This window comes from Podarcis vaucheri (genome assembly GCF_965113315.1).
Source record: "Podarcis vaucheri genome assembly, chromosome: 3".
Taxonomy (NCBI): domain Eukaryota; kingdom Metazoa; phylum Chordata; class Lepidosauria; order Squamata; family Lacertidae; genus Podarcis; species Podarcis vaucheri.
Genome location: NC_138761.1, coordinates 55,857,884 through 55,885,298, shown reverse-complemented (window position 1 = coordinate 55,885,298; position 27,415 = coordinate 55,857,884). Strand labels below are relative to the sequence as shown.

The 27,415-nt window shown below is 43.6% G+C and overlaps 1 protein-coding gene across 5 annotated transcripts in view; it reads left to right on the top strand.

Annotated features, from left to right (window-relative positions):
* The first annotated feature begins 1,117 nt into the window (after positions 1–1,117).
* TMEM181 (transmembrane protein 181) overlaps positions 1,118–27,415 on the top strand; it is a 32,776-nt gene continuing 6,478 nt past the window's right edge. The window contains exons 1-17 of one of the 5 annotated variants that reach the window (XM_082217056.1): positions 1,118–1,701; positions 7,591–7,635; positions 9,166–9,269; positions 12,922–12,977; positions 14,135–14,225; positions 17,172–17,302; positions 18,049–18,156; positions 18,409–18,489; positions 18,911–19,010; positions 19,857–19,987; positions 20,528–20,619; positions 21,402–21,459; positions 22,902–23,004; positions 23,109–23,160; positions 24,443–24,525; positions 26,060–26,149; positions 26,557–26,623. In XM_082217056.1, the coding sequence (XP_082073182.1) occupies positions 1,556–1,701; positions 7,591–7,635; positions 9,166–9,269; positions 12,922–12,977; positions 14,135–14,225; positions 17,172–17,302; positions 18,049–18,156; positions 18,409–18,489; positions 18,911–19,010; positions 19,857–19,987; positions 20,528–20,619; positions 21,402–21,459; positions 22,902–23,004; positions 23,109–23,160; positions 24,443–24,525; positions 26,060–26,149; positions 26,557–26,623 (1,538 nt within the window). In that variant the 5' untranslated portion in view covers positions 1,118–1,555. Of the gene's footprint in view, positions 1,702–3,878; positions 4,028–4,813; positions 5,226–7,590; positions 7,636–9,165; positions 9,270–12,921; positions 12,978–14,134; positions 14,226–17,171; positions 17,303–18,048; positions 18,157–18,408; positions 18,490–18,910; positions 19,011–19,856; positions 19,988–20,527; positions 20,620–21,401; positions 21,460–22,901; positions 23,005–23,108; positions 23,161–24,442; positions 24,526–26,059; positions 26,150–26,556; positions 26,624–27,415 lie in introns of those variants that run through there. The other 4 variants (XM_082217059.1, XM_082217058.1, XM_082217057.1 and 1 more) reach the window with 4 other exon arrangements.

The following is a 27,415-nucleotide window of genomic DNA, read 5'->3' as shown; positions in this document are numbered from 1 at the left end:
AACCTTTCTGGATGCAGATGCAACACATATTTCTCAAGTGGAACCAGGTACAGTCCATATGCTCTTGCCTATGAATCACCGTAGTGAAGCCCTACTTTGGATGCCATTGGAAAGGAGCCCTTTTAAAACTCTGACACACACACACACTCCAGAAACATGACTATGTAAGGCTGATGCCTTAGAGTTTATAAAAATCCCAGAAGATTGGATCGAGGTGCCAGCAACAGCAAGGTCTCAGTTCTCCAGACTCTGTCAAACAGCAAGACTGACACAGCACTTGGTACTGCAGGGCTTCAAACGAGGGTGGAATTCCCAACCCCAATGGGGAACAGGTTTTATTGGCTGCGCTGCTAAGGGTTTGGAATTCAATTTATAGAATTCTATGCTTTCAGTTGTGGGCATATAAGCAGCAACTTGAGTGATAGGCCACAGGTTCTGATTTTGCTCTCAATGCAAGCCAACTATTTGGAGTGGTAGGATTCTGCCACTTGGGTCAGACTTGAAATGTAGGCGGAGCCAGAATTTTTTGGTTGGCAGGACAAATTCATGGAGGATGAGGTTTTATTTTAATTCCACTATTGAAGGAAATATGCCTCTGTACCAGTAGCTGGGACCCACTCGGGCCCTGCTTTTGGGCTTCCTGTGGACATCTGGTTGACCATTTTGAAAACAGAAATACTAGGTGGGCCTTTGGTCTGATTCAGTGCGTCTCTTATGTTCCTCCCCCCCCCCTTTCAATAACTGCCCATTTCTTGCCTGGTCTTTGCTTGGAAACTGATGCTTTAAAATTGACAGGCAGCTGCAGGTATTGTTTCTATGCCGCCCTAATGTGTTCCTCAAAGCAGAGCCAAGCCTCATGTTCTGAACTGATATTCCAGTAGCAGGGTGCTTCCTTCGGCAGGAACCAAACACATATCGGGCAAAATACCAGCTGATGGAGAAACCGCTCTGCTTGCGAGGAATACTGAGTTGCCAAATGAGGGCCTCTGCCCCACCTCAAACCATTCCATGTGTAAACGTGCCTGAAAAACATCACGGGACCAGTTTCCCAGGGGCCATTTCCCCAGTGGCGCTGTCCACGGTGCTGATTCTTTTCCAGCTCCACCTGGTCCGTGGACCACGGGGATTTTATCTCGTTAAAAACAACCACCACCACCACCGTACATTATCTGCCAGCCTCACCTTGCCTGCTCTTTGCGCGCATTGAATAACAATAGCCCTCCGCGTCCCCTTAGAAAATGTATGGGGCTTCAGCAGCCAAAGCAGAGCTGGAGCCGCCGCCGCCCACAAAACTCCCTTCGGCGCCCAGTGGCGGCGCTCTGCCGAGAAAGGAAGAGAGGAAAGCGGAGGGTCGCTCCAAGCGGCGGCCTCTCGGCCATTGCAGCTCTCTCCCCCTCGGCAGCCCGGCTCAGCGCCGAGGAGCTCCAGACCGAGGCCCAGGCGCCACCGGGGTCTCCATGGCCGAGCGCGGGAGGCGGCGGCGGGCTTAGAGCGGGGCCCCCGGGGGTTGCTGCTGTCTCCGCGGCCGCTGGCTGGGTGAGGAGGGGCTGGCGCGATGTCCGGGTGCGGGATGGAGGCGGATTACCCCGCCTTTGAGAACCCGCTCTGCGGCGAGCTCAAGCACATTTGCAAAAGGATCAGAGAGACCTACAAGGAGATCAAAGAGGACCTGACCCCTTATAAAGATGATCGCTACTACAGGTAAGGGGGGGGCGAAGGGAGCAGCGCGCGGAGGGATGGAGAGGGAAAGAGAGGCCTCTTTATTTTCTAGGGAAATAGCTGTTTGCATCAGCGGTCTGGCCAACCCCTGCTAAAAATGCTTCTTTAAATACAGCACGTAGGATTCAGAAGCAGCTATTCATTTATGAGCAATCCCATGGGGAATCCTTATTTGCACGCACTTTGGGGGATGTGATTTGCAGAGTGAAGCCTTCCCACCCACCCCTCCTCCTCCTCCTCGCCTGCTGCGACAGTCTTTTCCCTCCCGCGCCGCCGCTTTCTCAGTACCAAGGATGGAGATGGTCCAGCGTTTCAATATGGCTGCTGGGAAAAGGAGAGTTACCTTCTTCCAGAGGAGCTACCCTTTTTTGTTCCTTTGCGATTAGGTTTTGATGAGTCACTTCAGAGAGTCCCTGAAAGGGAACGAGTTGCTTGTGTAAGGAAAAGTGGGAAAGGGGAAAGAGTTGCTTGAGTAAGATTCCCGATGGCATTTTCTAAATGTGGAATCTGGGTCTGGGATTCTTCTCGACTCTGATCATATTCCACCACCCCCCTGCCTGGAAAAGCTGAGAAGGATTTTCCCCACCCCATCACCGCAGAAAGAGCCCATGATCCTCTTGTAGTTACATGGGGTTGTAATGTAAACAATCAGGGCTCCACCTTCTCTCCCATGAGTCCTCAGGATCCAAGAGCTGTGGGTCCTTTGCTCATTCTTCCCTAAACCTTCTCATGTCCATATTCAGGTTTCCCCCCACCTAATAGCTGATTTCCCTTTCATATGAAGAAGAAAACTACCTTTCTGAAATTTTCAGAGTTCGACAAAATCACAGGAGCAAGGTGTCCCCCTGAGTCACAAGCCGGGGAATATCCTCTGTGTGGAATTCCATGAAATAGATGGTTCCTATACATACTACAGGGATGCAGATGGCGCTGTGGGTTAAACTACAGAGCCTAGGTCTTGCCAATCAGAAGGTCGGCGGTTCGAATCCCCGCGACGGGGTGAGCTCCCGTTGCTCGGTCCCTGCTCCTGCCAACCTAGCAGTTCGAAAGCACGTCAAAGTGCAAGTAGATAAATAGGTACTGCTCTGGCGGGAAGGTAAACGGCGTTTCCATGTGCTGCTCTGGTTCGCCAGAAGTGGCTTAGTCATGCTGGCCACATGACCCAGAAGCTGTACGCCGGCTCCCTCGGCCAATAAAGCAAGATGAGCGCCGCAACCCCAGAGTCGGTCACGACTGGACCTAATGGTCAGGGGTCCCTTTACCTTTACCTTTATGCATACTACATGCATTACTAACTAAAGTCTTTGCGGAATTTTATTTATCCATGTGGTTCAGGTTCCAGCAACTCTAACCATAAAGAAATACAGTTAAAAACAACAGCCCTCCTTGTAATACTGGATGAAATCCAGCTCCACTAAATCCAGTGAAAGGTTTGCTGTTGACATCAACAAAATGAGAATTGCATCCTTTACCTACAGTCTTAAGTCTTAGCTCATATCCCTTGATGAAAGGCACAGCTCTGTGCATATTTACTCAGAAGTTAAGTTCCACTGTGCCTAATAGGGATTGTATTGTAAATTACGGGTCTGCTGTATAATAAAAACGGAGATGCAAGCCTTAAGAAATATTATAAAATTAGAAATTAAGTAGTAAGCAGGTCCAATCTTATAAGCCAGGAAATGCCTGCTTCTATCTGAATCACTGTGGCTCGTCACATTTTGCCTTTTGTACCGTCAGGACAGATAAAAGCTATTGGAGGGTTGATTATTAAAACGTTTTTTTTATTATTATTTTAAGTGTGTATACGTGTGGGGAAATAGAAGGTAAGATTTGAGTGGCGTTGCTGAGAGCTAAATATATGCCTCTCTTTCCATGGGAGATAGCTCTGTGTGCGTATGTGTGATTGAGATACTTGAAAACTACAATTCCCATGTCTCCTTGCGAGGCGCACTGCCATGGAACTAACTGTTCTGAGGTAGTTTCGCCCCTGGCGGCTTTCAAACTGACAGCCGTTCGCAGAAGGAGCAACGCGCAGGCGCACACGCTCTCTGCCTACGGGCACACTATACTGACAGGCGCTCACAGGGTGTTTTCCGAGGTGTTGCGGCCCCGCCCCTCCGGTCACGGCCCCGCCCCCTACAGCGCCCGAGAGGCGGAGCTGGTACGTTGGGTGACGCACGCGGAAGTGATGTGCGCAGCTGGCGCTGCCACGGAGCTTGGCGGGCGGGCGGCTGCCGCTTAGCTTGGGAGAGACCCACTGCCGGAGTGGAGGCGGCGTGGCGCGCATGCGCAGCATGGATATGGATCTGTGAGTTTTGGGGTAGCGGGACCTGCGCTGAGGGGTGGGGGGTGCGCGGTAGTTGCGCAGGCCGCGGAGGGAACCCTGACTGACCTGAGCCTATTCCTCTGGCCGGACCACACGGGTTGCTGAGCGAGTGTTGCCCCGCCCCACCCGGCGTAATAAGCCGGAGCGTGTAGTGCTTTAGGCACAGATTTGGAGGAGGAAAGCGCTCCTCTTTCCCTGCCTTGTGGGGCTGGCGAGAATCGGGGGGTTTAGACTATACGAGAAACTCTGTCTAACCTAGCGACCTGCTGATAACAGTGTCCCAGAAGCTCACAAGCGGAGCAGAATGGGAACAGCTCCCTCACTACCTCCCTATTTTAGCTAAATCGGAGCAAGCTGGGAAGGCAGCAGTTCCCCTGAACATACACAGACTGCTTGCTTATTGTGGAATAGTTGCCGCCACCCCCTTTGCCTTTATAATTAGTGTCAGAGCCTTGGGTCAGCAGGTGACAGGTGTCATTTGAATATGTCACAGACTTTGAGCCACAGCGCCATTCATTTTAGAAACAAATCATTTGAGGAATGGATCCTTCTTTCCTCTAGCTCCTTTATTGCTTAGTGATTGTGAGAGGCAGGGAAAGCTGTCTGAGCATGTGTGCCATATTTGTACCACTCAGAAAGGCCTGTTGTGCATTTGGTGAGCTGGGTAGTGTTAACTTATTTTTGACAGAAATGCTCAGTGGAAGAGAGTTGCCTCACATCGTCCCCAAAGCCATGCCAACGTAAGGAGTCTGGGCAGTTATTGGCTCGAGTTATGCACAAAAGTTAGCTCAAATGTTACAGTGAAGCAGGATAAGACATTTTCAGGCACCACATGTCTTAACATAGGTACCACACATGGAGTCCTGTGTTCAGCTCAGGGTGCCACAATTTACAAAGGAATATGCTGGAATATGTGCAAAGGAGGGTGACCAAGATGCTAAAGGGTCTGGAAACCAAGCCTTATGAAGAACAGTTGATAGAATTGGGTTTGTTTACCCTGGAAAAGAGGGGACTGAGATACAATGCACATCTTCAAATATGTAAAGGGCTGTCACATGGAGGATGGAGCAAGCTTCTTCTCTCCTGCTCCATAGGGCAGTACCTGAACCAGTGGCTTCATGTTACAAGAACAGTCTAAACACCGGGAAGAACAGTATCCTGGAACAAACTCCTACAAGAGGTGGTGTACTCTACTTCATTGAAGATTTTTAAGGAGAGGTTGGATGGCCATCTGTCATGTATAATCTAGTTGAGATTCCTGCATTGCAGGAGGTTGGACTAGATGACCCTTACGAGTCCCTTCCAACTCTGTACTTCTATGATTCTATAACTTCTGCTATTGCATTTAAAGTGGACTTTTATCAGTGATGAGATCCAGGAGTTTAAAAAGTAGCTGAGACCCTCTAGATCTTCCTGTAGATGAAAGCTTCCCTCAAGCTCCAATTCACACATGTTAAAGAGAAGTGCTGTTCTTTTGCACTCCTTGTTTCTTTAAATGTATGAACTGTCTATGAGATAGTTTGAAACTAGCTCTTAGTAGGACTGCTGTGGTATTTACAATGTTTGCAAATGTCTTAGGAAAGATCTGTTTAATAAGCCGAGTTCAGGGTGCTTCTGATTCTTGTTTCTCCTCATACTTCATACAAGTTTAATAAATTTAATAAATAATACCTGCTTGTGACCTTTAGAGAGAACGGAATGATTTCTCTGCCTAATTATCAGAAGCAACTTTATAAAATGTGTGGACAAAAGTTCACAAAACTGGTTTTGGCTCTAAAGTTCTTAAAACAAACACACACAAGCTGTGATTCAAGGCTACTAGATCATTTCCTTGCTCTCCTTTCAAGGAAACTGACTCTCTTTTTTGTGTTTCCTGCTGAGGACCTGAAGGCCGATTCCTCTGTAGAAAAGTCAACTTAAATGTTGGGTTGCTTCTCTGTTGCATACTGAATCTCTGCCATAGCAAGCAAGTTAACCAGTGTCTCAAAATGACCATGGCTGTAAGAGGTGGTATTACCTTCTGTCCCCAGCAGATTTTGACAATGGCTGCTTGAAAACCAGTGCCGTGAATAAAGTAGATAAGTTTTAGACAACATGCTGCACTGAAAACTCGTGGTACCTGACATGTTCTTCAGGAATTGAGTAATATTTTAGCATTTATATAGTGTTTTAACGTGTTCAAAGAGTTTATTAAAAATATTGCATAGTGGGTAAGAGAGCCTGAGCTACAAACCAGGAAATTCCAGGTTCATAGCTCACCTTGGTCGTAAGCCACTGTCTCTTAGCCTCTGGCCGCTACCTGCAATATGGGAGAAAATAATACTGAATTACCCTGCAGGGTTGTTGTAAGGATTTTAACAAGATAAAGCATGTGAAGTGCTTTGAACACTTGAAAGCACTATGCAAATTTCTTTAATTTTTGCCATTAATAGCAATAGTTCTTGTAGCAACCAGCGGTAGGATTAGATCCACACTTTCTGGTACACAGCTCAACCTCTTAGTCACTACGTTTCAGGATATATGCAGCTGATTTGCTTCACTTGCGATATGCTCATTTTAGTTACATCTCCACCTATGCACATCTTCAAATATGTGGAAGAAGATTCAGATATCCAATAATCAGCATGACCAACAGGAAAATCTCTCTGTGTTTCTTTGTTTTACTTTTGGAGAAAGCTTGGTGGTACTGCAGGAAATAAACACAGTAAAACAAATAATGTGAATTGCCTTGAGTCACATTAAGATGTCATTCTGCACACTTTTCATTCAATGTACAGCCTGACCATAAGCATGTGACTCAGAAGAAAACCTCATTGCACTTAATTAAGAATTAATTATGGGAGGCGTGGCAAAATGAGGGGGGTGGACTCTAACTGAATACTTGTTTGCCAGTGGGGAAACTGGCTGCTAGGTCCAGTGATGTCGGGCAGACTTTTTTTTTTAAGGGACACATTTTTCCAGTTCTTTGTTTTTCTATGAAAAAAGGTTCCATTTGATAATTTCAGTAGTAGCAATGAATAGACGCCAACTGCAAATGCAATATTAGGCAACCTTGGTGTTTTCAAATGTTTAGCTTTGTTTGCTAAATACAGGTAAAATAAGCATTCTGAATTGGATTACTCTCTAGGGCAGTGATGGCCAAACTCAGCCCTCTGGCTGTTTTGGGGCTACAATTCCCATCATCCCTGACCACTGTTAGCTAAGGATGATGGGAGTTGTAGTCCAAAAACAGCTGGAGGGCCAAGTTTGGCCATCACTGCTCTAGGGCATCAAAAGGTGTTCCGATGTAAATTACCTTGATTTGAAATTAATCCCCTGCCCAGCCCCACATAACTGGCTAGCACACGGTCTTAGAACTTCCAGCTACAGTTTTAAGTCACAAATATTCCTGCTTCTTTATTGTCCAAACTAAATTGATCCTGGGAGAGGTATGGGCGTACTATGCGACTCCTGGTTACATGTGCTCCAAGTGAATGCTAGATAGTTCTTTTCCCTTCTTTAAATCTTCTGTTTTCTCTCTCTCCTGCTTCTCTGATGCTGCTGAGTGATGGGGTTAAGACGCCTCTCTCTTTAGGACTGTTGCATCAGAGGTAAATCAACATCCTTAGGAACATTTTTTCCCCCTTTTGGATCAGATTGGATTGTGGCCTTTTGAGGGTGTTGGTTTTCCCCTCTGTCTTTCACTTCAGCTTGGCTGGCCTGCATGGCTGATCTGGAGCAGCAGTTCTGTAAGCCCTTCTTGCAGTGTATCTCTGCTCCTCTGCTTTTGTACATTGCAGCCTGCATTGCATGGGAGGAAGCGCTTGTGGACTGAGGGGCATTTTGCACTCTCTAAACCCCGGCTTTGTCGGTATAAACCATTTTGTGCCTGCAAGGTATGAAAAAGAGGCAAGCCGCAGACTTGTGCACACTTTGCGTTCCCTTCCCTCGCTCTTGTCCTGCTGTCCTAAAGTGAAAAAAGGTACGGACGGCTAGTGCAAAATCAAGCTGGATCTTGTTTACGTTACTTATGAGGTGGAATAAAGTTAATCCGTCGTAAGCAGGGTGTATGGGGATAACTTGCAGGGGAAAGGGTGTGTATATACTTCACTTGCTGGTTTCTTTCTGTGATCACCCCAATCATTCCCCCCCCCCCATTTCTAAGAACCCAACTGGAAGAAAAACAGTTGGGTGGGTGTCCAAAGGAAAACAGCTTCTATGAGGGACAGTCACACTCTCATTACATGCTTTGCAGTTTGGTTCCTTTGCCTCATATTTGCTGCTGCTAAGTTTGAAGATAATTTCCTAGATGATGTTTCCCCCCCTCTTTTTGTGAATTGCTATTTATTACCAAAAAAATCTCCTAATTTCTTATCTATGTATTTTCACATGCTTTTCGATTTCCTTGAATACCTATAATGCAGAAGTGGAAGCATTCATTCAACAAGGAAAGCATAACTTCAGGAAAGTGTTTCAAAATAACATGTTAGTCCTGTTTTGAGTTCCCAATAGGCTGAATGCTAAAAGTGTCCAACCTGTTTTTCGCCCTGTTATAGATGGGTTAATTTATAGATGGCTAACTGTTTATAGTTTGAAAGTCTGCTCCATAATGTATCTTGGCGTTGCCTTCCTATTGATTCAAGCACAATCTTAATGTCAGTTCATGACTGTGCATGTGGAAAATGTTGATTCATCCCTCTTGTTACCAAGTTGTATTAAGCAGCTGATATCGCAACTACTGCATATCTGTAGCATATAAGTTAGAAAAAAGGTTGCACATACATTTCAGAATTTTGACAACTTTGAGAAGATATAACCAATATTTCACAGATACAAATGTGGCTGCTTGTACCACCTGCTTAGCTATATGTAAGGTTCTATTATGGGGCACACCAATGTGTGGGGTATGTGGTCAGAATGATAACATGGTGCCAATCTAAGCATCACTTTACAGCCGATCCTGGTCCCTGTTGATTCAGCTTAATGATACTTGCTCCCAGGTAAATGTGTATAGGGCTACAGCCTTCGAAAAAGCCTTCCATTTTCTGATGGCACATTTTATCAAACAAAACGTAGAGTGATTTTACTGGATACTTGGTGTGGGAAACTTGCTAACTTGTTCTTTCTCTCCTTGTTTGCAGGTTGGCCCCAATGCGATTATATACGCTGTCCAAACGCCACTTTGTCTTGGTCTTCGTTGTATTCTTCATTTGTTTTGGTTTAACCGTTTTAATAGGTATTGCAGGTAAGATTTTGTCTTTTCGGTTAAAGATTGTTTTCTCTATTTACTTGCCTCCTATTCTTTCCCATTGTTTTGCTATCAAGGCATACAGCTTGAATTTGTGCCCCTTCCTTAGGTTGAGTAGCTTAAAAGAAGCTGGCACCACCCAAAACTGACAAGGAGCAGAGATCCTGTCCACTAGCCCCAGCCATGGAGTCATTTTTGCCTATTTTATGTTGTCCTATCCATGACCACTGCAAGGTTACAAATTAGCCTGTGTCTCCATTCTCACCATACATAGTCCTGAATCTGCGTCCTGAAATTATATTGGACTTAGATTTTAGTAAAACATAACTGCAATTTTATCCAGCCATTGATAGTCCTTCTCAAATGTACTATGTACTGTGAGAAGTGGCTAGTGCATGCTTGAGCATTCTTTCTTTTGGAGAGACATGCCTCTCAATTGTGATGTCTCGATTTCTTATGGAGAGGTTGAGTAATCACTAGTAAAAGTGTAATCACTAGTAAAAGTGATTCTTTTGATGGATTTTTTTCTTAAGGTGATATTTTGGTATTTCATCCAATTTCTTGGTGATTTCAAATTGAGCTTTTGAACTGCTTAAAAACATTTGATGTGATAGACCCTTTTTATTTGGCTTGATACTTTTGTGGGAAGCAGCCAGGGTCAAACTACAGGTCTTGAGACATTTCAAAATGTAATGCTAAAACTTACACTGTCATCAGTTGCAGCTCCACATTGCTGTACAGTGGTACCTCGGGTTACATACACTTCAGGTTACATACGCATCAGGTTACAAACTCCGCTAACCCAGAAATGTTACTTTGGGTTAAGAACTTTGCTTCAGGATGAGAACAGAAATTGTGCAGCGGCAGCTCCATTAGCTAAAGTGGTGCTTCAGGTTAAGAACAGTTTCAGGTTAAGAACAGACCTCCAGAACGAATTAAGTTCTTAACCCGAGGTACCACTGTACTTGTATCTTAGGGATGGCACTGAAATTGAAAGCAAAAGCCCATGCAGACCAAACACTTGGGGAAGCGAGGGACTACGTTTTACATATATATTATAAACAAATGTTAATGAGGAAATTGCATAGCAGATCGTACCCAAATGTGTGTGTTCTTGCTTAGATTTGGTAAAGCACATATGGCTGCTTAAAAAAAAGTAAAAGGTAAAGGACCCTTGGACAGTTAAGTCCAGTCAAAGGTAACTATGGGGACACCAGACTAACACCCATAATAAAAAATGTGTGCATGATGTATTATAAAAATCTTGTACATTTCAAAGAAATGCTTTCACACTCAAAACATGTATGTATATAGTTAATCACATTGCCAAGCAGGATAATTCCTGCAAGCTCTCTCTCCACCTCCCTCCCTATTCATAAGAGGGTGGCTGTATTGATGCTAGTCACTGACTGCATTTGAACATCACTGTAACATATGGTTTATACCAGGGGAGGGACAAACTGGCAGCTGTTCCTGTAAGCTTTTGTGCCCCCCACCCCACCCAGGAAGACTCTCCAAAATGTGTCACCCAATTTTTCATTTTTAAATACAAACTGTTTAAAACTTTTAAAATTTATCCCCCCAAAAAACTCTTGTTTTTCTACTGCTCCCATAATGCAAACGGCTTATTTGCCCCTTAGTCTTCCCCAACTTCATCCGTTTTTAAAAGTTATTCCCCCCCCCCGACTGTTCACAGAGGACCCCTTTTATGATTCTGTGATATGAAAAGGTTTTTGTCACATCCACACACCCAATTTCCCCAAAACGTGTCTTTAAAAAACCTATATTTTTAACTGAATTTAATAATGAATGATAAAAAATTGTCCGAAGGCAAGCTTGAGAATTGCAGTTCTCACCATAGCCACTTTTACACTTTGGCCATGAAACTTAGGCATGCACCCTTAGGCCATCAGAGTGCGGCCATCAGCCCGCTAAAGGTGAGCCACTCCTGGCATGTCATGATGCGACTGAGTCACAGCGAGCCTCAGGCTCATTTGCTCCCCTGTCTCCATTCAGCACAGACATAGAGGAAAGAAGTTCAGAACCTTTCACTTCCAGTTCTAATTTCTCATTATTATTGAATAGATATTATCCTGCCCTCCAAATAAGATTCACTAGGGAGTGCGATCCTGTCCACAATAGGTTTACCACCGCTGATTATTCTCTATCGGCTGGGGTATTCAAATGTTATTTACATATTTAGTACCGAGACTAGTCTACACTGAAAACACTTGTTGAAAAGAATACAAACTCTGAATTGAATACAGTTATTTGAAGACAGTAACCCGTAAGCTTCTTGCGTGCGATTCTAAACACGCATATCTAGAAGTGTCTTGTAATGGAATTTCCTTGGTACGCTTGGGATTGGAGTGCCACTTTCAGTAAATTTTTATTCTCTGCTGAAACTGTGTAGTTAATAGTTTTGCTGCACTTTGTTGCAGTCTGAGCTACATTCAATCATGTAGAATTGCTCCCAAGCACCATATGGTACTTTGTACCATGCTGGAATGGTGGACCTGACCTTTGATATTGTGGTGAAACTTTTGATGCTGTAGCTTCTTTATCTATACTCTGTTATGTTGGCAGACTGGTTTATTTGAGCCCAATTTACTGATATACATAGTTTACTTTTAAAGAGTTCAGTAGCAATAAAGGATGCTCCAGCTGTTTTTTTAAAAAAGAAAAATACTTTTTTGAGACTTCTGTTTCTTAAAACAAGATGAGAATGCAGACTGTAGCAGAATGAGAGCTCAAAGGCATAGCTGTGGGTGCGGCATGGAAGAGCAGGATTTTCTGCAAGGCAAAGACGAGTCCGCATATTGTGACTGACGCTTCCCAGCCTGCCATTCAGACGTAGGGGGCAAGGTCTCATCTGAGATCACGCCATGTTCAAGATCTGGTTGCAAACCTTCTGTTGCAGGCAAAGCAAATCTCCTGTCTCTTGTGCCTGGCATCTGAAATTCTTCATGTGACCTGAATTCAAAGCAGGGCTGGGGAATCTGTGGCTGTCCAGATGTTGGACTAAAACTCCCATGAGCCCTGACCATTGTCTAGGCTGGTTGGGCTTGATGGGAGTTGGTGTCTAATAGCATATGGAGGAATGCATGTTCCCCAACCCTGATACCGAGATGCTCTTTAGCTATCATGGCTAATAGATATTGATAGACCTGTTCTTCTTCCACCAGAGGAAACAACCTACTTATAGAAAGCTGCTATACTGGGGGAACTAGGCTGGTACCCTTTTCACTGGCATATCACTTCCTGTGTGCATAGAGTGTATTTTAAAAGTGGGAGGACCATTCAACCCTCCACTAAAACGCCCTCTAAAGTAGAACTGTCTCTGGCTATGTAGTCTATAGTCCAGTTTTGTTCTGTGGTGAGCTATACGTCTAAAGATCCTTTGACGTCTGTAGTGTATGGTAATGTGAATGTGGAACTTGACTCTGAGTCCAATTGAATGCTGTCGGCAATGTGGGTAAGAAATCATTCCTTAATTTTGATGCATGTGTAAAACAGGAGCTTCTGTGTAATTTAACATTCTCTGCTTGTCTACCATTCCTGACATTTTCAGCTGATAATGGTCGTCATTAAAAAATTAGGCTATAACAGGCATTCGCATATTGAGCCCATGTCTCTGTCTATTGTATAGGTCCCAATGTCATTGAACCCTTTCAAGTGAAATCTCAGTTGAATAATGGCTCCAAGGTAAGTCTTCTTATACTGTTTATAGATTGTGCATGCTTGTTCTGACACACAAATATTTCAGAGTGGGATTCACCTAACAAGCCCTGTCAGTGGGAGCCCTGCACAAGGAGTTATGCTTGTGCAATGGGGCTTTCCTCTCATACTCCCACCTGAGCCCCCTGAAATGGGCTTCAAGAGGGAGATTGGGAGACCCCCCAGAACTGTGTGCAGTTGGAGGAGAGGGAGAATTGTTTCACCTGGCAAGCTGGAACAATAGGAAGAGCACACCATTGAATTCCACACGTAGCCTGAAGTATTTGGTGTATTCAACATAATCCTTCCTAGGTCTGTGGGAGTTTGCCTTAGGACTTATTCCATCATCTCTTGAGCTGGTCATGTTACACGGGGCATATTCAGGACCCTGTGGAGCGAAGCAGAACTTAGACTGCAGACCTTCTGTAGGGTGTGGGGTTCAAAGGTCATCTGCAGGTAGCCATACTGAACAATCTAATCTCAGTGATATCAACAGAGGGTATGGATGCTCCTCCTAGCTCCTGCCACAGTCGTGATGTACAGAAAAGAGAGGCATGCATTTGCCTAAGAACTGATTGATAGCACTTTTTCATCGTGTCCTAGTTTTTTTTGCTGTGCCTTATAAGAATTCCTTCACTTTGCTTTGCTATTCTAGAAAACACTAGGAACAAGAAGACAGTCTCTGAGGAAGGGCCATGACTCAGTGGCAGAACACATTCTATGCATGCAGAAGGTCCTAGATTCAATCCCAAAAATATTCGGTTAAATTTCTGGTGTAGCAGTGCTTGTAAGATTTCTGCCAGTCTTCTGGAGAACCCCTGGTAGAATAGATTGGCCTGCATCCAGTCCTTTACTCTGCTCATGCGCTGATTTAGAACACCCACTGCCTCGTCTGGATTTGATGAAAAGGAGAGAGAAAACTGGGTGTAATCCCCATATTGATTGCACCACATCTCAGTCCACATCTCCCAATAACCCCTCTCGGAGTTTCTTATAGTTATGAAATAGCATGGATGGTAAAATGGAGCCCAGTGGAATCTCATAGTATAACAACCTCACAGACAAAACTTGCTCACAAAACTTGGAGAAGCTAATATAGTAAAATGAATGACTGTGGTTTAACTCTTGCTTCCATTTTGTTCTAGATAAGGTCATTTAATTTAAGTTCACCACCGTTATCTACTTATAATCAGCAGTTATGGCTGACATGTGTAGTGGAGTTGGACCAACGTTTTGGTAAGTGTAACTTAGCTTATATGATTATATTAATTATGTATATATCAACCATATACGGAAATGTGTGTATATTGCCTGCCTGTACAATGTAAGGCCACCAGGACAGATAAAAGGAAGCAGTGCTTCACACAGTGCATAGTTAAACAATGCAATTTGTTACCACAATGTACTAGCTTCAGTGAGCAGTTGTTATTGAGGGTTGGAATGTACTCTTGATTCTGTTATAGAATCCATTCATTTTCGCTTGTTACTGCATCTATTATCTCATTCATATATATATATATATATATATATATGCAGGTTTTGGTGTCTTCGGGTGTCTTCCCGTGTAAGAGTCGGGGTGTCTGTGCGACGTTTCGACGTTTCGACGAGGTCTCACTCGTCATCTTCAGGCTGGTGCTTTCGGCTTCTTGTTACTGGAACAGAAATACTGTTGAGGGGTGTGGTGTATAGCCTCCTCTCTGCCCAGAACGTTGGAGGCTATACACCACACCCCTCAACAGTATTTATAGGAACTCAAACACCAGACTCTGCTCTGTTCCAGTAACAAGAAGCCGAAAGCACCAGCCTGAAGATGACGAGTGAGACCTCGTCGAAACGTCGCACAGACACCCCGACTCTTACACGGGAAGACACCCGAAGACACCAAAACCTGCATATATATATATATATATATATGCTTTCGTAGATTTTCACGGGTACAGGAATGCAGGTTTTGGTGTCTTCGGGTGTCTTCCCGTGTAAGAGTCGGGGTGTCTGTGCGACGTTTCGACGAGGTCTCACTCGTCATCTTCAGGCTGGTGCTTTCGGCTTCTTGTTACTGGAACAGAGCAGAATCTGGTGTTTGAGTTCCTATAAATACTGTTGAGGGGTGTGGTGTATAGCCTCCAACGTTCTGGGCAGAGAGGAAGTTCCTAGATTAGTGTGCCTCTTCTTCTTTTGTTCCTTAATTACTTGAGGGATATCTTGAGTGATTTCATGAGTGATATTCTGAATACCACTGGGTGGGTCATTAAGTGTAGATTAGTTGCTAAAGCTTTTGTGTCTTGACCTCTTGAGCTTGTGAAGAGTTTTTCTGAGAAGATGGCTGTGCTGCATTTAGTTGTGCTCTGGCTTGGCTTCGTGTATAGGGGCGAGCTGTGGTTTTGTGCCTTGTGCCAGCCAGATCTGTGTAGGGATTGCAGGGGGGTGCAGCATCCGGAGGTGCCACTATAGTTTGGCTACTGGATGGAGTCTGTAATATGTCTGTGGAGAGGGTCTGGGTTTGGGTCTGGTGTGGTGTGGTTGATTGGTGACGGCGTTCTGTGTGCCTCTGGTTCTGGTGTCGGTTTTTGTGGGGAGGGCTAATTTCCAGATGTCTGGCAGGCGGGACGTGTCGTCACGCTTGTTCATGTTGTGAGGGTGTTTCTCTATCTCGATGGCTTCCATGATTATTCTCTTGTGGTGATGTTCCATGTTAAAGAGCAATTTGGAATCTGCAAAATTAATTTCGTGTCCTGTTTCTTTCATGTGTTGGAAAAGAGAGGAAGTTTTTTCTTCTTTTTTGACGGCATTCTTGTGTTCTGCGATACGTGCATTTATTCGTCTGTTTGTTTGTCCAATGTACGTGGCTGGGCAGACTTTGCAGGGTATTTCATAGACCCCTTGGTTTTCCAGCTGGATTTTGTCTTTTGGGTTTCTGAGGATATTGGCTATTTTTTGGTTGGTGCAGAAGGCTGTTTTGATATTGTGTTTATGGAGGATTTTGCTGATTTTGTCTGTAGTGCCCTTGATATATATATTATATATTATAATATATATATCAAGGGCACTACAGACAAAATCAGCAAAATCCTCCATAAACACAATATCAAAACAGCCTTCTGCACCAACCAAAAAATAGCCAATATCCTCAGAAACCCAAAAGACAAAATCCAGCTGGAAAACCAAGGGGTCTATGAAATACCCTGCAAAGTCTGCCCAGCCACGTACATTGGACAAACAAACAGACGAATAAATGCACGTATCGCAGAACACAAGAATGCCGTCAAAAAAGAAGAAAAAACTTCCTCTCTTTTCCAACACATGAAAGAAACAGGACACGAAATTAATTTTGCAGATTCCAAATTGCTCTTTAACATGGAACATCACCACAAGAGAATAATCATGGAAGCCATCGAGATAGAGAAACACCCTCACAACATGAACAAGCGTGACGACACGTCCCGCCTGCCAGACATCTGGAAATTAGCCCTCCCCACAAAAACCGACACCAGAACCAGAGGCACACAGAACGCCGTCACCAATCAACCACACCAGACCCAAACCCAGACCCTCTCCACAGACATATTACAGACTCCATCCAGTAGCCAAACTATAGTGGCACCTCCGGATGCTGCACCCCCCTGCAATCCCTACACAGATCTGGCTGGCACAAGGCACAAAACCACAGCTCGCCCCTATACACGAAGCCAAGCCAGAGCACAACTAAATGCAGCACAGCCATCTTCTCAGAAAAACTCTTCACAAGCTCAAGAGGTCAAGACACAAAAGCTTTAGCAACTAATCTACACTTAATGACCCACCCAGTGGTATTCAGAATATCACTCATGAAATCACTCAAGATATCCCTCAAGTAATTAAGGAACAAAAGAAGAAGAGGCACACTAATCTAGGAACTTCCTCTCTGCCCAGAACGTTGGAGGCTATACACCACACCCCTCAACAGTATTTATAGGAACTCAAACACCAGATTCTGCTCTGTTCCAGTAACAAGAAGCCGAAAGCACCAGCCTGAAGATGACGAGTGAGACCTCGTCGAAACGTCGCACAGACACCCCGACTCTTACACGGGAAGACACCCGAAGACACCAAAACCTGCATATATATATATATATATATATATATATATATATATATTCTAGCCCCTATAGATTGTAGCATCTGAACGGACTTTTGTTTTTTCAGATAACAAATGGAATGGCTTGAAAAAAACCTTCAATATGCTGGTTACAATAAGTGGTGTAATAGAGAATGCAAGCGTCAGGTATTTTAACAAGGAACTTCACAACCGAACAAGGACACTGAACTGTGCACAGGTAATGGCAATGTACTATTTCTTACAGATGAGCTATTTCTGTGGTTTAGAAGTATGATAGAGAGGTGAGGCAAGGTGAGGAAGTATCTCTGTTGGTGAAATCCATAAACAAAATAGCAGCTAATGTATTTGACCCCACATTCCAAACGTTGCATTTTGAGAAGCAGTTATGGGCAATAATTCTGTTGGAGGTCCTGGAAAACTGTTGCCAGACAGGATTGACTATACTGTATTATATTAGGTGGGTGAATTTTTTTATTCTAGTTTCTTGTTAACAACGAAGTGAGGAATTGCAGAGAGCATGTTTTAGAAGTATGAACCTCCAGATCCTCTTTCTGGAATCCACAAATCAAATCAAGGTTACAGCTGTTAACAATCTGCTAGTCAACAGCTTCTGTGTCTCCTCTGTTAGTTTTCCTTGAAATCCAGTGGTCACAAAGCAGCACTTCTATTGAATGCAACTAGAGGTCCCAGATGAGTCTTTATTCTTCCTTTGCCTTATGAGCTTAGGGCAACTGTGCTGTTACAAACAGCAGAGAAGTCTAAGGGAATGTCATGCAAGAAGGCAGGGATACCCTAAATGAATTTCACGATTAAATCAATTCTGATATGCTAACTCATTTATTGCAATTGTTGGCCCAATCCTAAATGTCTCAAAAGCCCAGAAAGAAAGAAAACCTTATTTGGTGTTCTCACTGTTGAATTTCTTTCCCTCCCAATTTCCCCGCTTCCAATGTGTGCTCCTAGCAATGTGCTGAATTCATTGTGGTCCATCTTGGTTATCTGAACTACACTCGTTATGAGATCACTGTCGCCTTTGAAAACCTTCCTCCAATCAAGCATTACAATTTCACAGTAAGTGAAGTAAAGGCAAACATAGAATGAAAGTGTAGTTTTAACTGTAAATCTTTGCGTTGACTGTAATATTAAAGGGCACATTATTTCCCCTTGAAGTTTCAGTGGCTAGACCCACAATAAATATTGGTACCAGTGCTAAATCACACTGATAAATAAATGAGTAATAAAATACTGAATATAAACTATTATGACTGATGCCATCCACATTCCTTTAGCTTTTTTGTTAATATTCTAATTCCTTTCTTTCAGTGGAAAACCTATAACTCAGCCTTCTCTCAAGTGGAAATCTGGTTCCGATTTGTCTTTGTGGTCCTTACTTTCATTGTCACAGTGAGTGTCGATTGTTCAGTTTTATTTTTGTATGAGATACGAAGTTGCTCTGGGAGGGAGTGCTCATTGCTAGTGGGTTGGAAGGATAATGGCCAGAGACATAGGTGGGATACAAAAGAGGGAGTGCTATGGGATAAGAAAAGTGAAGTGAAAACAAGGAGAAATATAAGACACTGAGGTCTTCTTGTATGTGATGGTTTGAGGTGGTTCCTGTTCACTGGGTTTTTGGGGCACTGTTGTTCTCCTGGGGCTGCATCAGCCAACCTGTTCTCTGAAGTGCAAGAAATCCTTGCAGAACTTGCTGCCTAATGTAGCCCATGTGCCGCAGCATACATTCTGCCGCCGTTCTTCCTTTTTTATCTGAAGACAAACGGGTACTGCATAATCTTCACTGATTATTTTTTTCCCTGTTCCTTTGCAGTGTCTCTTTGCGCACTCCCTGCGCAAGTTCTCAATGCGAGATTGGGGAATAGAGCAAAAGTGGATGTCAATCCTCCTCCCCCTGCTGTTGCTTTATAATGGTATTTATATGTATTACCTCATGCTGTGATCGGCTCCTGGGGCCATGCTTTATAAGATTCTCCACCACCCTCCTCACATAAGTGAGATTAGGGAGGAAAGGAAAAATAAATAAATACAAGCCCTTTTCTTTTGAAATAGGTTTGGGGAAGAGCAGGGTCCATGCGATGCCCTTGTGCTCAAAGAAGCTCTGCAATTTTTGCCAATTCCCTCTGGTGGTCCCCCCCAAAAAAACTTCCAGCAGTTGAATTTTGGGGGCACTGGATACTGCAGGGGGCTGGCAAAAATCACCCCCCCTCTTCTGTTAGCAGAGGCATCTGCTGGTTAAAAAAGCCTTTTGTGTGAGTACAAGTGTACCAGTTGGATTGCACTCAGGGTCAGCATGGGAGAATTTCAGTTCTCACTGATTCTAGCTTTTAAAAATAACTATTTATCCTCCCTTTCCACAGTTAGGTGTCCAAGGAAGCCAGCAAAGGGGGGTTGGGAAATCATTACAAAAATAAAATAAAATAAAATGGTTTGTGTATAAAACAAGTGGCTGAACAACAGGAGCAGATAAAAAACAGCAGCTGGCTTTCGCCATCTACCATCATAGAGTTGCAGGAAAGCAATATCAGTTTGCCAAGCTAAAGGCCTGTTTGAAAAAGCCAAAACTTTTTATGAGTCCATATGAGAGGGAGCTAGACAGGACTCCTTAGGAGAGGATTTGCATAGTCTGGGTGCAGCCACTGAGAAGGCTCTGTTGAATCGCAACTCTGACACACAATTAGGCTGCAAGAGAGTGCCCAAGTGCAGAGTGGAACAACATTTTCCGTGGTTGTCTTGTGACGCTTTTTCTTTTGTTGCAGATCCATTTTTTCCCCTCTCGTTCCTAATCAACAGTTGGTTTCCTGGAATGCTAGATGACCTCTTCCAGTCGCTGTTCTTATGTGCATTGCTGCTGTTTTGGCTCTGTGTCTACCATGGGATCAGAGTGCAGGTCAGGAGACGACACATATTTCAATGCTATCTACATTCTGCCTTTCACACTTATCTCTTGCTCTGTGCATATGTGTGTGCGCTTTACTGCTTTTTACTGGGTAAACACTCATTAAGTCACCCATTAAAACCTATTCCAAATAAACAGTTTTGGAAAAATCTTAAACCAAAGGAATAAATAACGTTAATAAATGGTCTCACTTGTCAAAGAACCATTTAAACTTACTTTATTTGTAGCATTTTTAATCCTTCCCTTCCTCTGCTGAACTCAGAAAGCTGTGGTTCAGCCTTTTTCCCCCTCTCCCAGCCAAGTAGATTAGAGAGAGCCTACAAATACCCTATGAACTTTATGAATTTCCCCCCTCTTGCATGCATCCCCAGTTTGGATTCCACCCAAAAACTCTGTGTGAGTTTCTCAAAATTAAACTATTTGTTGCTGCTGTCCCTCAGAAAAAAGTACAACAATATTTCACAGTATTGTAAATTAACTGATGTCTGAAAACCAAGTTTAATATTCTTAATTTATCCTTTTCTTTCTTAGGGCGAAAGGAGGTGCATAACGTTCTATTTTCCTAAACTCCTTATTGTTGGTCTTTTGTGGCTGGCTTCTGTTACATTAGGAATATGGCAGACGTGAGTAACTTACCTCTTTTCCTCATTCCTCTTTCCCCGTCTCTGATCACTAAATAGCCTTGAACAAGAAAGCAGGATTTTTTTTAATAGTTCCCATCTTTTGCTTTTCCTCTAGTAAAAGCAAAGACTAAGTCCACCATTTGAAGAGTGTAAAGCACATGTTGAAACTGCAGTAAATATTGGGAGATAGCTTTGTGTCCTGAGATCTGACTAAAGTCTTCCTTAGCTGCATAGATTATTCAGTCTGTTAGCATATGATCAGAATATGAAGTCTTCCTACTACATAGAGAGAGCCCACTTTCCTTGTAGTTGAGGTACACTCTGGAACAGATTGAGGGAGTCCAGGAACCTTCATGGTAAGGAAGAATCACTGAAAATTCTCTCCCTCCCCTATTCCGCCGAGGAATTATTTTCTTCTATGGGTAAGCACTTCATTGGATACTCAAGAAGTGGCAAACGTTATTCAGCTCTGAGTAGTCATAGGATTTTTAAACATTTTCCTAGTGCTATGTGTATGTGTATTTGAATGTGTTGGTTCCAGCTTTCTCAGTTCTGCATAAATAGGAAACATAATTACAAACTCAAATTGGAATCAGTTTTTTCTGGCTTTTTCTTGGAAACTGTTGGGAAGACTAGTAGAGAGAGTCTAAATCTGTATCTTATTAAGATGAGGGGGAAGAAATGGCCAATTTTTTTAACATGTTAGTTTCTATGGACTTATTTTTAGTTTTATGATGCGTACAAATTCTTACATTAAATGGTCTTGTGTTGTTGTTTTTTAGTGTCAATGAACTACATGACCCAACATACCAGTATGGGATTGACACAAACAACTTTCAGGTAAATTAGTGTGAACAATCCTTTCTGTTTATATAAGAAATGCTGTGTGGATTATCAGATTTTGAAAAATGCTGAGCTATTTTGATCCGTCTGTCCTATTCTGACACAACTGCAAAACGATAGGTAACAGGCTGTCACTTAAATATTGGTTGTAGCTTTGCTTACATTTAGTTTCTAGAGACTTCTTCTGAGATCCCTGGAAGAACCTTCAGAAAAAGAATGGTGAGAACCCACTTAAATTCAGGGTTAGAAACTTGAAATTGTTATGTGTAAGACTTCCCTGATCACAACAAAAGCCTACCAGCTTTGCAAAAAACCATCTCACACAGATTCTTGTAATTAGGAGAATCTCACATGTAACAAAATCAAGTTTTTAAAGGGCTATCACATGGAAGATGGAGCAAGCTTGTTCTCTCCCACTCCAGAGTATAGGACCTGAACCAATAGATTCAAGTTACAAAAAAGGAGATTCTGACTAAACATCAGGAATAATTTTTTGACTGTAAGAGCTGCTTCGTGCTGGAACAGACTCCTTCTAAACATGATGGACTCTCCTTCCTTTGAGGTTTTTAAGTAGAGGTGGGTAGCCATCTTCCAGGGATGCTTTAGTTGATATTCCTGCATTGCAGGGGTTGGACTCCCTTCCAACTTCCCTTCTACAATTCTATTATTCTAATTTTATTGAAAGACTTTTGTTGCCCACTTTTGTAAACTATAACTCTTTGTTGGTCATCAGTTATATCTTTCATTTAGATTCTTAGAAGTCCAGTTGCTGTTTCTAAGATCACGTGAGGATGTCTTAATACAACACAATAAATATTGGGAGATAATTGTATTAAGAGAAAATGAAACAGAACAGGAAAAATGAAGTGACTTATGAAAATGAAAATAAAAAAATTCCTTCCAGTAGCACCTTAAAGACCAACTAAGTTAGTTCTTGGTATGAGCTTTCGTGTGCATGCACACTTCTTCAGATATGAAAATGAAGTCACTGTTCTCAGCTTCTTTTAAAAACATGTGACCACCTGTGCACCAGGTGTGCAAATCAGGGGAAACACATAGAGAAACAGGATCGATAGCACAACATCCCTATGGTTAGCCTGACCAGCATTTTGGAAATCATGTACAACTGTTCTTATCCGAGAAGCATATAATGACTGGGATTAAGTTTAGCCATGGTTATTCAAATGTAAAGGCTTTCATCTAAAGGCACTTTTGCCTGAGGGAAAGGCTGGATATGCACCTTTGACACTGGAGACATATATTTTAGGGCCCATCCCATTCTCATGGCTGTAATTTGTTTTAACTGTCTTTGATAATGTACTTTTACATTCTTGTAAGCTGCCCTTGGACCTCATCATGAAGGATAGGAAAGAAATGTTGTTGTCATAATCGTCATCAGAATAATATTTTTAAAACTTTTGTATATATTTTTGTAACAGGGTATGAAAATCTTCTTCCTTGTGGTGGCAGCTGTGTACATTTTGTACCTTTTGTTCCTGATAATCAGGGCATGCTCAGAACTCCGTAACATGCCCTATGTCGGTAAGCTCTGTTATGTGCCAGTCATGGTTGCTGCGTGGCAATGTTCTTTCAGCGAGATATTTGTGTTCACTTTCAGATAACCATTTTTCTTCTCCTTTCCTCAGATCTCAGGCTAAAATTCTTGACCGCGTTGACATTTGTAGTTCTCGTCATTAGGTAAGATATTAATTCTTTTCTGAAAGGTGCTAGATACAGAAAACATTCTGCTGAGGTGCAGATTAGCATTTTACGCATTTCTGATAAAGCACATACAGTCAAACCTCAGATCCCAAACAACTCCGTTTTGGAACATTTCGGCTCCCAAACGACAAAAACCCAGAAGTAAATGCTCTGGTTTTCAAATGTACAGTGGTACCTTGGGTCAAGAACTTAATTCATTCTGGAGGTCTGTTCTTAACCTGAAACTGTTCTTAACCTGAGGTAACACTTTAGCTAATGGGGCCTCCCGCTGCTGCCGTGCCACCGCTGTGCGATTTCTGTTCTCATCCTGAAGCAAAGTCCTTAACCCAAGGTACTATTTCTGGGTTAGAGGAGTCTGTAATCTAAAGCATCTGTAACCTGAGGTACCACTGTATTTCGGAAGCCGAATGTCCAATGCAGCTTCCGCTTGAGTGCAGGAAGCTCCTGCAACCAATCGGAAGCCATGCCTCGGTTGTCGAACATTTCAGAAGCCGAATGGGCTTCCAGAACGGATTACGTTTGACAACCGAGGTTTGACGATATTAGATGCCGATACATTATGCTTGGCATATATACATGTAATATTTTTTGGTTTTTACAAACCACTTAGACTGTTTTGGTATTGTGGTATATAAATATATGAAATAATAACTTCCATTGGCACAATTACCACATCCTTCCCACAACTGCATCCCCTCCCTTGCACTCATCTTTTGAGAATCTGGATGTTCCTGTGCATTGACAGTAGATTTAATTAGGAAGGCTAACATTTGCTCTAAGGGACGCGGGTGGCGCTGTGGTGTAAACCACTGAGCCTAGGGTGTGTCGATCGGAAGGTCGGTGGTTCGAATCCCTGTGATGGGGTGAGCTCCTGTTGTTCAGTCCCAGCTCCTGCCAACCTAGCAGTTCGAAAGCATGCCAAAAAGTGCAAGTAGATAAATAGGTACCGCTCCGGCGGGAAGGTAAACGGCATTTCCGTGTGCTGTTCTGGTTTCAGCAGAAGCGGCTTAGTCATGCTGGCTACATGACCCGGAAAAACTGTCTGCGGACAAACTTCGGCTCCCTCGGCCAGTAAAGCGAGATGAGCGCTGCAACCCCAGAGTTGTTCGTGACTGGACTTAACCGTCAGGGGTTTTTTACCTTTACCTTTACCTTTTAACATTTGCCCCAGCACTAATTTAAAGTTTCATTTAACTCTGGTTAGAAAGTAATTACAAAATGTTGAGTGACTTTTTGGTTTCTTCTCCCTTAACTGCAGCATCGTTATACTTTATCTGCGTTTTGGAGCCCAGGTTCTGCAAGACAACTTTGTGGCTGAACTGTCGACCCATTATCATAATTATATCCTTTTATTGTGACATTGTGGTACTGAGATGTTTCAGTCAAGCTGTGTATGTCAGGCTGTTTGAGGGATTAGCATACTGTAGTTCCTTATACAGTGGTGCCCTGCAAGACGAATGCCTCGCAAGACGAGAAACTCGCTAGACGAAAGGGTTTTGCGGTTTTTGAGCTGCTTTGCAAGAAGAATTTCCCTATGGGCTTGCTTCGCAAGACGAAAATGTCTTGCAAGTTTGTTTCCTTTTTCTTAACACCGTTAATACAGTTGTGACTTGACTTCGAGGAGCAACTCATAGAACGCGGTGTGGTAGCCTTTTTTGAGGTTTTTGGTGATTTTTGAAGTTTTTCCAAAACTTTTCCGACACTGTGCTTTGCAAGACGAAAAATTCGCTAGACGAAAAAACCCGCGAACGAATTAATTTCGTCTTGCGAGGCACCACTGTATAATGAAGGCCATCAAAGTGTAGGCAAGGCAAGCACGGCTACGTAGGATGTTGCAAAGCAATGGCACATCCACAGAAAAGCCCCTCTCCTGCATCCCAAGCAAACATAGCTCAGATCTTGGTGGCATGTGAAGGAGAGCCTCTCTATGTGATCTTAGTAGACAGGCTGGCTTTTAGCTTTTTGTATGTTGGGGCAGCTTTGAACATTAGCACTGGTTCTGTCTGTGACACTACCTATAGGTGAAGCAGCTGACTTTTAAATTTGGAGATACCGCATTTTTCGCCCTATAGGACACACTTTTCCCCCTCCAAAAATGAAGGGGAAATCTGGGTGCGTCCTATGGGGTGAATGCAGGCTTTCGCTGAAGCTTGGAGAGCGAGAGGGGTCAGTGCGCACCGACCCCTCTTGCTCTCCAGGCTTCAGGAAGACATCCACAGCCTAGGCAGCCCTGCGGGAGTTCCCGCAGGGCTGTCTAGGCTGCGGATAGTAGCCTGCTTCCCGGAGCGTCGGGCGCCCTGAAAGCAGAACTCCCGGCGCTTCGGAAACACATCCACAGCCTAGGCAGCCCTGTGGGAGGTTCCCCAGGGATGTCTAGGCTGCGGTTAGCAGCCTGCTTCCCAGAGCGTCGGGCGCCCTGAACCAGAGTGCGCCGGACAGACATCCGCAGCGTGCGGAGCCCTGCAGGAATTCCCCGCAGGGCTCCCCACGCTGCATATAGCAGCCTGCCGCCCGGCGGGCAGGGCACCCTGAAGCAGACATCGGCCAGCCCCACAAGCTCGGGGGACAGCGGGGAGGCGCAGCGCCGCCATCCCACTGTTCCTTGACCTGGTTCGGTTTCCCCGACCTGCTTTTTTGGGGGGGGGAATAAAGGGGGGGGGAATTCCTTTATTTCCCCCCCCCCAAAACAACTAGGTGCGTCCTATGGGACGGAGCGTCCTATGGGACGAAAAATACGGTAACTTTTTCCTAGATGTTTTGCTAGGGTTTTGACCATGTCCAAGTTAGCTGCCTACATATATGTGGAGAATGACATTTGTGTGCTGCGAGGTGTGCATCTTGAATTGTTTTGCTTGATATCCTTGACCGTTACCACCTGCAGAATTCTTATCGTTCTATGGCTTATTGAACTTCTATTTATACACATTAGCCTTTGTATATTCTCCATCAAAAAATGCCCTGTATGGTAAGTTGGCCTCAGTTCGGCTTTTGATTTCCCCCCTCTTTTTCTTCCATATACTGTTCTATTGCAAAAAGGTTGCATGTCATACTATTGTGTAAAATATTCAGGTATTATCTCTATTTGGATTTAAGCCCTAGAGCAGGCATAGGAAACTTGTGGCTTTCCACAAGTTGTCTTCAAGCTCCCATCCCATCACTGTCACCACTCGCCATGCTGGCAGAGTCTTGCTTCCCTCCATGGTGCTCCATAAGAAGTCGTATTCCCCTCCTCCCCAAAATGCTAGGCTTGTGGTCTCCCTTGAAAGACTCATCTTGACTATCGAAAGCTTTCTGAAACTGAACTGAACTGAAAAGGTCCTATAATGGAGAGATACCTTGTTAAGTGAACTTTTCCTTTGCAAAACCTTTCAGAGTCTCAGTTGAAAGATAATCCTGCCTTCTCTATGCTGAACGACTCAGATGATGATGTGATCTATGGGTAAGTAACGTAAGGCATACAGTAGTTGTATTAATTTAATATTTTTTCTCATATTCTACAAAATATAAGCCATGGAGGTTTCCTTTTAAAAAGGACTCCCCTGTCACTGGTGATAGTTGTATATTGGAAGCAAATGATGAAGAATCTTGTACTTGTGGTAGGAATAGTATGAGGTCAAACATTTTTAAGAAGCTTCCATTAGTTCCCTCATGGAACATAAGTGGCATATGTGGTCCCTTGCCCCATTTATCCTCACGGCAACTTACCAAGGTAAGTTGGCCTGAGAGAGTGAAAGGCCAGTAGATCTCTCGTGAGCTTCATCGGCTGAGCAGTGATTTGAACTCGCTCCCGCAGGAGGCAGAGATGGCCACCAACCTGCATGACTTTAAAAGAGACATTCATGGAGGAGAGGGCTATCGATGGCTATACTCTGCCTCCGCAGTTGGAGGCAGTAATGCTTCTGAATACCAGTTGCTGGAAACCATGCGAGGAGAGAGTGTTCCTGTGCTTGAATCCTGCTTGCTGGTTTCCCCCAGGCATCTAGTTGTCCCCTGTGAGAGCCTGGTCCAACTGAGCCATCAGTGTTACATATAGGATGCCTTGAAAATAAGTGAATTGCTTTGAACACTAAAATTAAAGCAAGCTCCCTATGCCAACCTTCCAATATGGTCAAATTTTGAAGCCATGCTTTTTAGATATATTGGAAGGAAGCTAAAGAATACTGCTTTCATTCCTACCTGAAGAGGGTTCATGTTTGAAAGAATAACAAATCTTTTGAGATCATACTAATTT